We start from the raw sequence: 14,812 nt of genomic DNA, 5'->3' as shown, positions 1-14,812 counted from the left end.
GTCTCTCAGATTCATTGTGCCAAGCTCCTTTGCTTGTGCCGACCCTGCTGGGATGACAGTGTGCTCTGTGGTGATTGAGATGGAAGGAGTAGAAAAGACTTTGTGTCTGCTGCCAGCAGAGAAAGTGTGAGACGGGAGCACCAACCTCCATCTGTGCTGGTGAACTAACGTGGGCAGGACTAGGGCTGGCAGCACCAAAGTGTAACCTGTGAGCATGACTTTTGAGCTTGTGGTCCAAGCCCACTAGTAGAGTGCTGAAATGATGCTTTGTCAGGGTTTTGGGTGCAGCAAATATCCCATCACCCCACGTTCTCTCAGTATCTGCTTGTGTCAGGATTGTCTTTTAATTCATTCCTGTTTTGTTCTTTATGCTTGCTGGTGAAACGTTTGGACAGAATGTCCTAGGAGGTGTGGCTGAGGACTCTGTGCTTGTCTACTTCAGAGAGAAGCAGGCCGAGGGGTGACCTCCTGGCTCTCTACAGCTTCCTGAGGAGGGGACACATGCAGAGGGAGGTGCTGAGCTCTTCTCCCTGGGATCCAGCAACAAGGCATTTGGGAATGGCTCAAAACTGCACCTGTGGAGGTTTAGACTTAACATGAGGAAGCATTTCTTTACCGGGAGGATGGTGAAACACTGGAACAGGCTTCCTAGAGAGGTGGTCAATGCCTTAAACCTGCCAGTGTTTGGGTGGGATTTGGACAATGCCCTTAACGACACGTTTCAGTTCTTGATCAGCCCTGAAGTGCTCAGGCAGTTGGACTATAGATGAGGTCCATTCCAGTTGAAATAGCCTGTTCTAGTCTAGTCTAAGTTCTTGTGATGCTGTACATGGTCTTCATGAGCCAAGATGATCTCCAGTTACCGTCATCTCAGCATTTCCCTCTTTCTAGATGGCTGAAGTTATCTCAGCTGTGAACTACCTGAAACATGGGACGCTGACCACGTCATCTTCTCTGGTTTGATTTAATTTTTTGGTGTGCGCCATTTCTATGAACAAGTTTTATTAAGCCTTTGAGCATCTCATTGGATGTTGTGATTATTTGCCCTTCAGTTTCTTTGTGTGAAATATTGTTTATTTTTTTTTTGAATATTTCATTACACAGCTGTTTTATTCTTTCCTATTGCGCGGAAAATGTTTAGTAAAATGTAGACACATGCTTTTATAGCAGCCACTCTTACCTGTGTTAATAACTCTAAATATTTTGTCAACAAATTTGCATGACGAGGATGTTGGAGTGAGGAATAGTAATAGTACCATCTAACTCTCCCTTAAATATGTTTTCTGCTTCCAATTACTAACTGGTATTTGTAAGTTTGGCCTTTTTTAGTTGCTTGGTCCCAAATTATTAACACACTCAGCTGTGCACCATCTGAACTGGGCAGGGCTTTAAAAAAACCCTATTATTTTCATTTGTTTTTCCAGCATGATCTTTACCAAATGAAGTGTTTGTCTTCCTTGCTGTCTTGTATTAAGTCTGATGTTTCCATCAGTTTTGTATCTATTTTCTCTGGTTAGAATATTATTTCTTTCTGTTAGAGTAATACAAATTTCAGCAGAGCTTGAAGTATAATGATGTTAACCACTGCACAGATGTGTAGCGGCTTCCAGGCTCTGCCCTGGAGACTTTGCAATCAAATGAGAAGAGAAATAAAAGTGCAATGGATGGAAGTTGGACATAGAAATTCAATGGCTCGTGTTATGGAATTAAACAAAAGGAAGATGCTCACCAATAATCAATACGTAAATCAATCCGCACTCATTGCAGAGATGCTCTGTTCAAGGCATTCAGTCTCTTGTGGGTTTATTTCGGAATAAGTTGGTAAAACTTAAAAGAAAATTCTGAAAGACCGGCATTGTAATTTGCTAATTAAAATACAAAGAGCATTACATCTTGCTGGATCCCCACAGATGCTTCCAGCCATTTCCCTCCTCTTTCCCAGGGCTTTGCTTGATTGTAGTTTGAATTTAATAATTTAAACAGGTATAGGAGCTTTGCTTATAACATGGGATTTTCACAATTAGTTAAATGCTGTAGAGATGCGATGACAAGGACTATGTAACTGTCCTATTATTGGCCGAAACTGAGTTTTCAAAGTGCTGTGAAGAATGAAACAGAAGAGCTAAAAAGCAGTGACTTGTCATTGGGATAAATGTTGTATAGCCCTGACATATATGGCATATTAATTAGCTATGAGTATTTTCTTTACCGTATAATTTCTTGTGTATCTTGATGGGAAAAGTCTTTTGTGAAAGCCGTAGCGTTCCGAAAACTGATACTCCCTTGGCAATGCTGAGGTTAAATACCTGAATATTTCACTGTTAAGTCATATTCCTAATTTAAAAGATCATCTTGTTTCTGAGTTATGGCTTCTGTCTTAAATTATCTGTTATTTGCAATTCTTTTATTAGCAAGCTGTTTAGAAAAACCTCTGTTTTGCAATCATGGTAAACAGTATTGCTGCGTTATTGAAGAGTCAATGAGTTTTGATGGTTTGTTTATTATGAAAGGGAAGAGTTCAATTTAACAAGATCTGATTTAAAACAAATAGAAATAATCTATTGTCTTAAAGATATTTTGCAGCAGTCCCTTCTTGAACACACAATAATGAAAGTACTGCTTATATTGTATCTTTCCAATTGAGAAACACCTGGTGTAGTTATAAGTGATTCAATTTTGTGTCCTAAGCAGAAATCAATAACTTGAATAGCTGAGAAGAAATAAATGTACTCTTATTTTGTATTCCAAAGCGGATTTACCTACTTGGGCATCATTCTTTTTTGCCTTTAGTGGAAATTGGTTACCAGGATGACAGGTCGAGGAGCCAATTCCAACAATGCAACTTGTGTTGGAAGGAACTTATATAAATTCATGTATAGTTTTGATCAGTTGATACAAGAAGTAGGATATTCGCAGGTGGACAATAACAGTGGAGAACGTGTGGTCCTGATGCTGCTGGACCTCTGAAAAACTGAGATTAGAGGAAGTTTAGTGTGGGATTTCAGATGAGATTGACTTTGAAGTGGGTTTCAATGAGATGTTGAGTTTCCATTGCCTATATTAGTGCGGTGTCTATAAGAATCATTGAGTCTATTGACTCTTCGGTTTATAAGGCAAAAGAAATAAGTTGTGGCTTTTAAAGCTATAATAATAATATAAATTCCAAGTGTTGACAAAAAATGCTGCATTCCTGAAGCAAAAAGTCCCGAGATGGAAAGCTTAAAGGATTTCAAAATTTTCTCTAATCTGAATATTGAGATATTAAACAACAAATTTCTTCTTAGTGATTCATTTTTGGACATCAGTGGTGATCTGGAGTGAGAGCTCCTTCTGGAAGGCTGATGGTTCCTTATGTTTTCCATGATGTATTGTTTTAAAGTATATCAAATACTGGCTCATAGTGCTTACTAATACCTTTTCTTTCCCTTTCTGTTGTTCATTTCACCCAGGAATTTCCGAGTATTTCTTCAAAATTGTTGTTGGATCAATTCCGAACACAGTAAAAAGGACGCAAATTTCTATTATTTACTACCATAGCGGTACAGCAACAAAGGTGGAAGTGGAGCATAGTCCTAAATCTCTTTAGTGGCAGGTTTTTTCATAAATTTTACAGCATAATAGTTCTCTTGCTCCATTTTTATAGAGAGAAATCCACATACAGAGCAGTGTATGGCTGCTTCTTTAAGATTAGTGGAAAACTGTACATATTTGACATATGACTGAAACATCAGAAGCTGTCAGAAGCGGTTATAGACATTATTTGAGTTGCTACAAATACCTGGCAGCAGTACAGAAAGTCTTTAAAATGTTTGATCATTTTGGACTGCTTTAGTTAAGTAAAAAGCCGTGTATAAAGCTTCAGAAATAAGTCATGTCTTTCTCTTATTCCTGTTGACATGCATATATGTAATACAGATCTGTTTATTGTCTCTCTTTTTTTCTCTGAATTATGATTGGATGGAAACATGAGGCTTTTCTGCATATTGCTGATGTATATAATAGTCATGAATATATTTCAACTTGATTTTCAAGAAAATCTGTTGATCTCAAACTGATTAAACCAGATGGTTCCCTCAGTGAGGAGCAGAGTTGAAGAGAGCAGCTTTTCTTCAGTGCTCACATTGCTCATTTTGTGGTAGCATTTTGTAGGACTCATAGAATCATTTTAGCTGGAAAAAGACCCTTCAGATCATTGATCATTTGAGACCACACCTGGAATATTGTGTCCAGTTGTGGCTCCTCAGTTCCAGCAGGACAGGGAACTGCTGGAGAGAGTCCAGCGTAGGGCAACAAAGATGCTGAAGGGAGTGGAGCATCTCCCGTGTGAGGAAAGGCTGAGGGAGCTGGGGCTCTGGAGCTGGACAAGAGGAGACTGAGGGGTGACCTCATTCATGTTTACAGATATCTAAAGGGGGAGTGTCAGGAGGATGGAGCCAGGCTCTTCTCGGTAACCAATGGTAAGACAGGGGGTAATGGGTTCAAACTGGAACACAAGAGGTTCCATTTAAATTTGAGAAGAAACTTCTTCCCAGTGAGGGTGGCAGAGCCTGGCCCAGGCTGCCCAGGGAGGTTGTGGAGTCTCCTTCTCTGCAGACATTCCAACCCGCCTGGACACCTTCCTGTGTAACCTCATCTGGGTGTTCCTGCTCCATGGGGGGATTGCACTGGATGAGCTTTCCAGGGCCCTTCCAACCCCGGACATTCTGGGATTCTGTGAGTCCAACCACTAATCCAACATTGCCAAGTCCACTGCTAACCCATGTCCTTAAGAACCTCATCTTCGACTGTTCAACCCTCCAGGGATGGTGACTCCAGCACTGCCCTGGGCAGCCTGTTCCAATGCCCCACAGCCCTTTGGGGAAGAAATTGGTCCCCACATCCAACCTCAATCTCCCCTGGCGCAACTTGAGGCCGTTTCCTCTGCTCCTGGTGCTTGTTCCTGGGGAGCAGAGCCCGACCCCCCTGGCTCCAAGCTCCTTTCAGGCAGTTCAGAGATCAGAAGGTCTCCCCTCAGCTCCTGTTCTCCAGCTGAACCCCCCAGGTCCCTCAGCTGCTCCATCACACTTGTGCTCCAGCCCCTTCCCCAGCTTCTGGTGAAATATTTCAGGCCTGACGGAACATGGAGGCCTCTCAAGTGCTTGGTGACTAAGTACTCAACTACTTCTGCTACTACTTTTCCTTGAACCCTGTGTCTGCACACAGAGTCTGGGAGACCTTGCTGATGAAGACAATGTCGTTGGGGTTGGTCAGTCTCACACTTGGAGGCTTTCAAAACCCACCTACATACGGCCTTGAGGTCCCAGGTCCGGCCTCTTGTCCTTGTTGAAAGCAGCTGACCGTGTTTTGAGCAGGAGCTGCCTATCTCCTGAGGTCCCTTTGAGAACCTCAGCTCTATGTGTTGACTTTCATTAAATCATCCACCTTGTTCTGCAGGTGTCCCTGAGGTGCGGAATGACCTTACAACCCTTGAGGTTATAAGGAAGCTATGTATTTATTTACGATGCCAGACACATGGGGAACCATTTCACCTAATACAGGTGTAAAATTACAGTAGCTGTGAGCTTGGTTAAATGCAGTGAAGTGTTACATATTCATGAAAGTTTTAGGAACGCCTATACATATTCATAACCTGTCCCCGAGAAGGTGGTTCTTACTACAATGAGTTCCGGGAGACCATTTCCATGGTCTCCACCTCCGGCTCCTCCTGGTTGCAGCTGCGCAGTGATCGTGACCCCGGGTCCTCTTTCTCTGTACACGGTCACCTTTGGTCCAGTGTGATGGGTTGGTTGGGTCTCAGACTGCTGAGTTGGTTAAAACTGACGTATCTCCTGTCCTGTGCCCAAGTTTCTCTAATCTAGTTCACCCAAGGACGCACCAAGGACGCACCAAGGATTATCTTTGCAAGGTATCCATGAAGTCCTGTTTTTCATACAGTAAGTTACACAGAGCTAAGCAAGGCTAGGCAATAGTGATGTGGGTTAAAGGGTTAGCTCTCTAAGTGTCTTTAGTGATGTGGGGTAGGGCTAGTTCTTTAAGTGTCAAGTCTTAGTTTTTTTAAGTGTTAATTAGTTAATTGTCAATTCCCTGTATCATCCCACATCTTCCTTGTTCAGCTTTTTGACTCCTGATTTCATAGAAGCTCTTCTTGTTGGGACAAGATGATTAACAAAGCTCTGTGTTGATGAATAACAACATGCCTCTGGATTTCAGTTACATGTTGCTGTGGATTACATTAAAAATTGGAATCCATAATGCTTTTGTTTGACACAGTGTACATTTGCTTTTTCTCCTTTGGTCTATAACTAGATTTAGTAAGTGAAGCTTAATGTTACATGTTCTGTATAGACTGGATCTAACTTGTTCATAAATGTAATTTGTTTAATTTTCTCCATTAGCCTCCTCTCAATGTGATCTTTTTTATCTGCACTATTTCTTTTAGCACTTCATTGTTTTTAGAAAATGTACTGTAGCACATTTCCTGGTAATTACAGAAGCTTGTTTTAATTACAGTTGTCAAAGAATATGTTTTATGCTGCATTATTGTTGCTGCTGTTTTTAATGCTTAACTATTCCCTACACTTAGAAGTGGAAATTAACATAGTTTTTTGTAAGTGGTGTGTCTGGTTATTTTTTGTGGTGAGGAATGATCTTGGAAATAGCAATAGCTTCAAAAAGAAATTATTTTTTTCAGGGAAAGGAGAAGCATATGGTCCTAAGAATATCCATAAGTTATTTCCATTGCCCATTCGTAACGGTTTATGTATATATTTTGAAATAGGTTAAAATTGAAAAGTGCTATAACCTGACATACATTAAATGTGGAAATTAAGAATCATGTTTATTTGGACACTGTTTTAGTGATTGAAGATCGTAGTTTGGCTGACCATAGTAATTTATGGGTTATGAACATTTTTATGTTTGATTTTTGTCAACACGCAAATGCGGATGCCCAGGGCTGTATGTGACGGGTGAGTGCAGGTCGTTGCAGAAGAGTTTCTGGGCAGAACAGTGTAGTGGACATTGAAAACTGAATAATTGTTCTACAACAAGAGTCCTAGTCTGTACATGAGTGACATTAGTGTCAACGAGCTCGTGAATCACCACCCTGCGTGAAGCTACAGATGCGTTCATTCATCCAGCAAACCTCAAACTGTAAAACAAACAAGATCTCCAGCAATGTAATGGTCGAAGATCTTTTTGAGATGTGGTGGTTGGTGCATCACATCAATCCTGACCTGCTGGCAGTTCTGCGAGATGCTAGAGACCAGCCCTCTGCCACCACTTCACTTCATGAGTTTGTGAACCTTCTCTTCAAAGCACATGGAATCCTTTTGGTTGGAAAAAACCCTTAAGACCATCAAGTCCAACCATAACATAAATCTAGCACTAAATCGTGTCCTTAAGAACCTCAGCTGTGTGTCTTTTCAACACCTCCAGGGATGGTGACTGCACCACTGTCACGGGCAGCCTGTTCTACTGTTTCACAACCCTTTCTGGGAAAAGATGCTTCCTAATATCCAATCTGAACTTCCCCTGGAGCAAACTTCTAAACTACCTGATAATGGTTCATCCCCTGCAACTCCTTAATTAATAGCAATATCTATATAATAGTGGGCTACAAAGATAGAGGGGTCTGGAGCATCTTTGTGATGAGGAGAGACTGAGAGAGCTGGGGCTGTTGAGCTGGAGAAGAGAAGCTCAGAGGGGATCTCATCAATGGTTATAAATATCTCCAGGGTGGGTGTCAGAGGATGGACCAGACTCTGTTCAGTGGTGCCCAACGACAGGATGAGGGGCAACGGGCACAGACTGAAGCACAGGAGGGTCCATCTGAACATGAGGAGAAACTTCTTTCCTTTGAGGAGCCAGAGCCTGGCCCAGGCTGCCCAGAGAGGTTGTGGAGTCTCCTTCTCTGAGACATTCAAACCTGCCTGGACACCTTCCTGTGTGATCTGCTCTGGTGACCCTGCGTTAGCAGGTGGGTTGGACTGGATGATCTCCAGACGTCCCTTCAACCCCAACCATCCTGTGGTGTGCCTGGAACCTTCCTGTATCCAGATAACTGGCATCCTTTGTTTTTTAATTATTTAACAGACTTTTCCACTTGGCTGCCTTTTTTTCTCTCTTCTATCCTAGAAATGACACAATTTCATGTGTATCTGTTGTATCAAGTGTGAGAAGGTTTGGACATTCCTCTGGTAATGGCAACTCAGACAAGTGGTCTGTGAAATCCAGGCACTACTTCTGAAAATAAAACGCAAGCTTATCTTTAAATCTTGGTCCACCTTCTTAGGGATTCTGTGGAACACACATTTAATATTAGTAATCTATTTTGGTGTTATAATTTTGGGTGGTTTTGGGAAGACCAGCTGCTTCTCAAAGGTGACCTTCCCAAGCTGATTTCCAAATAACACTCCAGCAAATGCTTTATTTATCAGAGTTACTTTGTGAAGATGCAATGAACCCGCTCCCATATCTCCTTTACAACTAAAGTGCAGTATTCAGCTAATTGAATACATGGCTAGTCTTAATTATTTTGTTACAGCTAATTGATATTCCCTGGGATTATGTTTATCCTTTGGATAAATGTGTTATTTGGTATTTTTATGAACCTTTATTGTTACTTTCTCAGTGGTATAAAAGCTTTGGTAGCATCGACTGGGTTGGAAAAGACCTCAGAGATCATCCAGTCCAACCCTTGGTCCAACTCTAGTCCATTGACTAGATCATGGCACTAAGTGCCATGGCCAATCTCAGTTTAAAAACCTCCAGGGCCGGTGAGTCCAGCACCTCCCTGGGCAGCCATTCCAAAGCCTGACCACTCTCTCTGCAAAGAATTGCTTTCTCATCTCCAGCCTCAATTTCCCCTGGCAGAGTTGAAGCCCATGCCCCCTTGTCCTATTGCTGACTGCCTGGGAGAAGAGACCAATCCCCACCTGGCTAGAACTGCCCTTCAGGTAGTTCTAGAGAGTGCTGAGCTCACCTCTAAGCCTCCTCTTCTCCAGACTAAACAAGCCCAGCTCCCTCAGCCTCTCCCCATGGGTCTTGTGCTCAAGTCCCTTCCCCAGTCTTGTTGCTCTTCTCTGGACCCGCTCCAGCACTTCAATCTCTTTCCTGACCTGAGGGGCCCAGAACTGAACACAATACTCCAGGTGTGGCCTCCCCAATGCAGAGTACAGGGGAAGGATCACTGCCCTTGTCCTGCTGACCATGCTATTTTGGATACAGGACAGGACACCATTGGCCTTCTTGGCCACCTGGGCACACTGTTGGCTCATGTTGAGCTTCCTGTCCATTAGCCCCTATTCTATCTTATTGGCTTTTCAAAATCAGTTTTGCTGCATGTTCCAGCTCATCGGTATAATGGTGTGAAATACTGTTGAATTACACAGAGTCACAGAATGTTCTAAGAACTAAAACTCAACCGAATTCTCCCGAGCATTATGGAACATTAATTTTACATTTTCTTTGTCACTGGCCTATTTAACTCACACAAATGGAATGTTCACGAGTTTGCAAATATTTCCCAGATCCTGAGGTGGTTATACAGAAAATGTTTGTGTGTAACTATGATAATACATTGAAATATTGTTTGGGGTATTTGGAAGATGATGATTTGGGGAGGCACAACCTGCAGGGGATTTTCAGTTGTTTGTGGAACAGCAGCAAGAGGTGATACAGGGATTATCTGGAAAAAGCAAACCCACGATCAATATGAAGCACACTAGTTAGGCCGTAGGATATTTAGTGTAATCAGCTTTGGAAAAACCTATAATTAGTTTTTATGTAGTAAATAAAGGCTGATTTAAGTGGTGGTGGGCAGTGTTGTAGCATCTGCTCCATGATATTATACTGGAGATGAGATGGTTGGGTGAGGTTTGTTTTGTCCAACTGGAATTAAAGTTTGGCTGTGGACTTTTAGGGGAACAGGGATATTTTGGTGAAGTTTCATGTAAAAATAACCAAAAAAAAAAAAAAACAGAACAAAACGCAAAAACCCCACTGTTGAGGGTTTAGATTGCGGGTTGACATGTATTGTTAACCTCCTCTCCTTCCCTGGCTTCTCCCTTTTGCCCCTCGCTCTCCCCCCTTCCCACTCAGCACAGGCGATTGGGAGGGAAAGAAGGACAGAGAGAAGAGAGTTGGAAAAATTAACAATGTTTTACTAATTCTACTACTAAGAATAGAGAAAATAATACAGAATATACAAAACCAATCTTGAAAGTCTCAGCAACTGCAGAGCCGGCACCCGAAGTCCTGGACTGGAATCTGCAGCCAACTGGAGCTGGATTCAGTCTGTCATTGGCCGCAGTTTGCAGGGACAACTAGCAAGGACCTCTCCTAATGTTGGCCATAAGCAGAAGGCAAAAGGGATGAGATCCTCCTGATCTCCCACTTTTATATGAAGTATTCACATGAATGGAATGTTATACACAGTTTGTCAGTTTCTTGGTCACCGGTTTCTCATTGCACCTCTTGCAAAATGTCCATCTGTGCTTATCAATAAGTTTGCATTCCATTGCTGTGTTCACCAAAACATATATCTGGTTCTCCAGGAAAATGCAGCTAATATGAAGCTTTAGCTGAAAGGCAAATTCATTAAAAGAGAAACTTGTTTTTTAACAAAACCAGGACAACCACTAAGACCCAAACCAACCCACCAAATCACTGCAAAGCAGTTTTCTGCTTGACACGTGTACACTCTTCTGCATTCTTTCTATTTGATATTATATCATTAATGTGACTTTGGTTTTTATTTTACATGCTTCAGGATATAGAGAAAAAGGTAAGTAGTTAAGTAAGAAACAACCAAAACCCCCAAGTTATTTTATTCTTCATCTGTCTGCAAAAAAGTGCAAATCTTGACCAAGAGAATTAAGTTCTATATCTATAGAACAAATATAGCACAATGTATAATATAAGTTTTCTTAATCTGTGAGCATGACCTGTTAGAGTACAAAGTTTATTGTTTTATATGGTCCTGTAGAATAGAACTTTTTGCTTTTGGCTTTGTAGCATCACTACCTGGGTGAATACAACACATTAGAGGTAAATGATGTTGAGTGGGCAATTGTGGTAATGACCGCTGGTAGTTAATTATTAGTCACTAAAGATGTTTTATTATTAAAAGGTTATGAGCCCGGAATGAATCTGCGCTGATAACTCAGGCATTAAATCCTCCGCAGCTTGTTAAAAATCACTTGTCTGGTATTTCCTTTGGAGGACTTGTAGCTTTGTATGTGTTTTGTGTGCTCTTTTAATGCATTTTAGGATTTTTTGAGTCCCCGTAGTACTACGTATTGGGACGTATTACAGATGAAAGGCCAAAATAATATCAGCTTGCTCAGTAGAGCTGGAAGCAGCATCTCTTAGATGAATACTCAAGTCATATTGGTATTGAAAAGGTAGATATTCAAACCTTTTCTATATCTTTTGCATTTTTGGCCATGGGAGGGATCCTGCAGGGAAGGGTTTCGGCTTAGTTGGACACCACAACCAATTTAGGAGTTTCTAGGAGAATAATTACTGATTAAACAGCGGGTTTAGATGTACTTTTTAGGTTTGCTTTTGCAAATATATAAGCTTTGGGTTTTTTCTAATAATTTGCTTGATAGGATTAAGCACATGCTGAATACATTCCTGAAAAGGGTTTTTTGGGGAAATCAAAGCTACTTTAAAAAAGTTCCTTATACCTCTGCCTACAAACACGTGGATGCAAGTTCAGCTCTTTTCGTGTCAAAACGTCCACTTGATCAAGAAGTAAAGTTAAATATTCAGGCTGTGTGTGCACTCAGTAGCTTGAGAAAATTTCCTTAAGTTCAAAGTTTGCAAAGTTAATTAAAAAATATAATAATCTCAGCAGAATTCATTTGGTTCTGTCTTCCCGGTGTTTCCAAATACATTTGGACAAGCGGCCCAGCTGTTGAGGAGCAAACCCCGTACAATAGACAATCTCCATTTTCAATACCGCAATCACCGTCTTATTAATGTTCCGTTTGGCAAAAACTAATAGACCGCAGTTCTCAATTGGGTGCGATTTATAGGGGATGTTTATCGGGCTCGCTCTTGATCCAGTTTTCTTTTTCCATATCTTTTTTTAGGCCAAGCAGCTGGAGGAGAAAGACCGAGAACTGAAGAAGCACGACGCCTATTACAAAGAGCAGCTGGCTCGGCTGGAGGAAAGGGTGAGCCCTTTTTTCCCTATTAACAAAGAGTTCGCTGTTCCCTTTTGCTCCTGACTTTCTGGTTATGTTTTACTGTTCAACAAGATGACTTTTCCAAAGGTATAAAGATTAAAACTGCGACCAAAGGGGTGCGGTTTTGGTATTAACTGCTCTATCTTCTGGCTTAACGTTGACAAGGTGGAGGGTTTAACTAAGTACTCACGTTTGCAATGCGATTTCATGTCATCGTAATTACATACAGAGAAATAATACCAGTGAGGTTACTTTTATACCAGCACTGACACAGTCAGTGTAAGCGAACAAGTATTACCATATTATCCTTAAAATTGTATGTGAAGTGTGCAGATATATACTGCATATGTATAATATATTGTCACGGTCTGTTCGGCGATGGACTTGTGATGGTTCTTTTACCTTGATCTCAGAGCGCAAATTTAAAGCGACCAAAAAGCCAAGGGGTTATAATTAAATCAAGCAGTGTTACTTTATTAATTTGCCCGTAAAGCGGCACGCGATAGAGAGACAGAGTGAGAAGAAGAAAGGGGAAAGAAACGGGGAAAAGTAAAGGTAAAGATGAGCAATGAGGTTGCGTTTCTCACCATCCAGTTCCAGAAGCTCCCTCTGGTCTCTGGTCCCGTGGAGTCCGGTCGGTCCTCTGTTGTGGTTCGGGATCCTCTGGCGGGAAGATCTTCAATGGTGCCCATTCTGGAGTCACCTTGTATGCTTCTTCACCCCCCTCGCTCCCATTGTTTCAGGCCAGTCTCCACCTTGATTTTGCAACCTAGGCTCGTACTGCACAGGCTCGAAGGATTCACGCTTTCTTTTGCCAATGCTTACGTGTCCAGCATTCAGGGTCTGTCTCTGGTCCATTGGGTGAGCTCAGGCCCCTTGGCGAGCTTCTGGGCGTGCTCCTTGTCATTGGCCATTGTTTGGGGAGCAGGTGAGGGACACGTGCGACTGAGACTGCAGGTGAGAACACATCTTGTGGACGGCAGCTCTTGTCCCTGGGTCGAAGAGACCCTCATAACAACAGCTTCAGGAGGCGGGGGCTGGTTTGGCTGGAGAAGCAGGCAAAGTCCACACAGCAGCCATTGTGAGCAGCCCCCCCCGTATCGGAGAAACCAGTGCAACACAATGGCCTTGGGCCTCTCTCCAAGTCATTGTCCATGGGTTCTTGCTGTCAGGGCCTCAGTTCTCTAAGTTCCTGATGGCGCTGTTCAGGCAAATACTGCTTCATCTTCGGACCGAGTCTCACATAAATATATATATAGAATTCCTGCTTTTGTTGGGTAGAGTTGGTGGTTCTTCCAAAACCCACCAATATGTGGGGGGTTGAATGTTAATCGCAAGTTGTTTGTGCCACATTCAGAAAGCACTTCTGTGTCTTTTTGTCACAGTCGACTTGAAACTAAATGCACAGAACAGCTTGGTGAGCCGTGTGACGTGCTCACGATGTTTTAACATATTGCTGTGAACAGCCTTAGTCTTTACAGGGTATTATTTTATAGGATGTTAATTTCAAATAATTACCGCTGTCATCATTTTCTAGATCCCAGGTTGGTTGTAACCTTCAGTCCCCCTCTGCCTTCTTCCTGAGCCTGCCTGTTGTTGATTAATTTGGATATTTCTATAGTTAGCTTTGAAAATGATATTAACAAGTTACATATTCATTTATGCAACGTAGCAGGAGAGAAGAAAACCCCTTGTTTTTATGGATTAGGAAGAAGAGCATGTTGCATGAATTATCAGTGTATATAATTGGTCTTAATGAATATTTTAAATAGAGGGCATATCAGATACTGTCTCAGTGTTTTGTCCTCCCTTTTTGAAGAGGATGTTAATGAAGCCGTGTTTTTGGCAATGAAAAATAGTTTGAAAGGATGAGTGTAAATTAGTTTAATGATGGTAACGCTGCATTATTTAAACACTTAAAAATTAAGATCCTTCACAAAAAAACCAACAACACAATCCTCACAGAATACCTTTCCTGTTTGCAAATAATGTTAGAGCACAAATCCACAGAGCAGACTCTCAGGAGGCAAAATTCTTAGGAAAGAAAGATTTAAGGGAGTAGAATAGCAGAAGGGCCGGTTCAAGCTGGGAACCTGCACATAGGAAACTGCAAACTTTTGTATCTTTACAGGCCATTCACACCATGATTCAGTCCGACAGCAATATTTCACGTTGAGGTCTTCTTGCTTCTCATTGGGTCTTTTTCACTGATTCCACGTGGGCCTTTGTGTTCAGCTGTAGATATTGGTTGTGGTCTATAGCCTTGCAGATGCTGTTTTGTCTGAATAAATCCTTTCTTCTTAGCCAAGTGCAAAATGGGCCCCGTTATTGCCAGTGTCTGTAATCTCTGCATTAGCCTTGGATGGTTGTTTTTCCCAGTGATTTAGATTTTTTTTATCCCAGCAAAGTTCAAAGTAGACCTTATCTTAGTGATGCTCCCCCTTTATATATCTGTAAACATGAATGAGGTCACCCCTCAGTCTCCTCTTGTCCAGCTCCAGAGCCCCAGCTCCCTCAGCCTTTCCTCACATGGGAGATGCTCCACTCCCTTCAGCATCTTGGTGGCTGCACTGGACTCTCTCCAGCAGTTCCCTGTCCTGCTGGAACTGAGGGGC

General features: G+C 41.9%; 1 protein-coding gene across 8 annotated transcripts in view; it reads left to right on the top strand.

Annotated features, from left to right (window-relative positions):
* Window positions 1–14,812, top strand: part of CHCHD3 (coiled-coil-helix-coiled-coil-helix domain containing 3) — a 161,965-nt gene that overhangs the window by 85,033 nt on the left and 62,120 nt on the right. For 4 of the 8 annotated variants that reach the window (XR_010469724.1, XR_010469723.1, XM_065049323.1 and 1 more), the window contains exons 5-6: window positions 10,772–10,786; window positions 12,102–12,185. Coding sequence is in view for 4 of the 8 variants with exons in the window: in XM_065049323.1 (XP_064905395.1) it covers window positions 10,772–10,786; window positions 12,102–12,185 (99 nt within the window). In the remaining 4 variants the exon portion in view is untranslated. The remainder of the gene's footprint in view (window positions 1–10,771; window positions 10,787–12,101; window positions 12,186–14,812) is intronic. The other 4 variants (XR_010469726.1, XR_010469725.1, XM_065049324.1 and 1 more) reach the window with 1 other exon arrangement.

This window comes from Columba livia, chromosome 1 (genome assembly GCF_036013475.1).
Source record: "Columba livia isolate bColLiv1 breed racing homer chromosome 1, bColLiv1.pat.W.v2, whole genome shotgun sequence".
Lineage (NCBI taxonomy): Eukaryota > Metazoa > Chordata > Aves > Columbiformes > Columbidae > Columba > Columba livia.
This window is presented reverse-complemented; position numbering and strand designations above follow the sequence as displayed.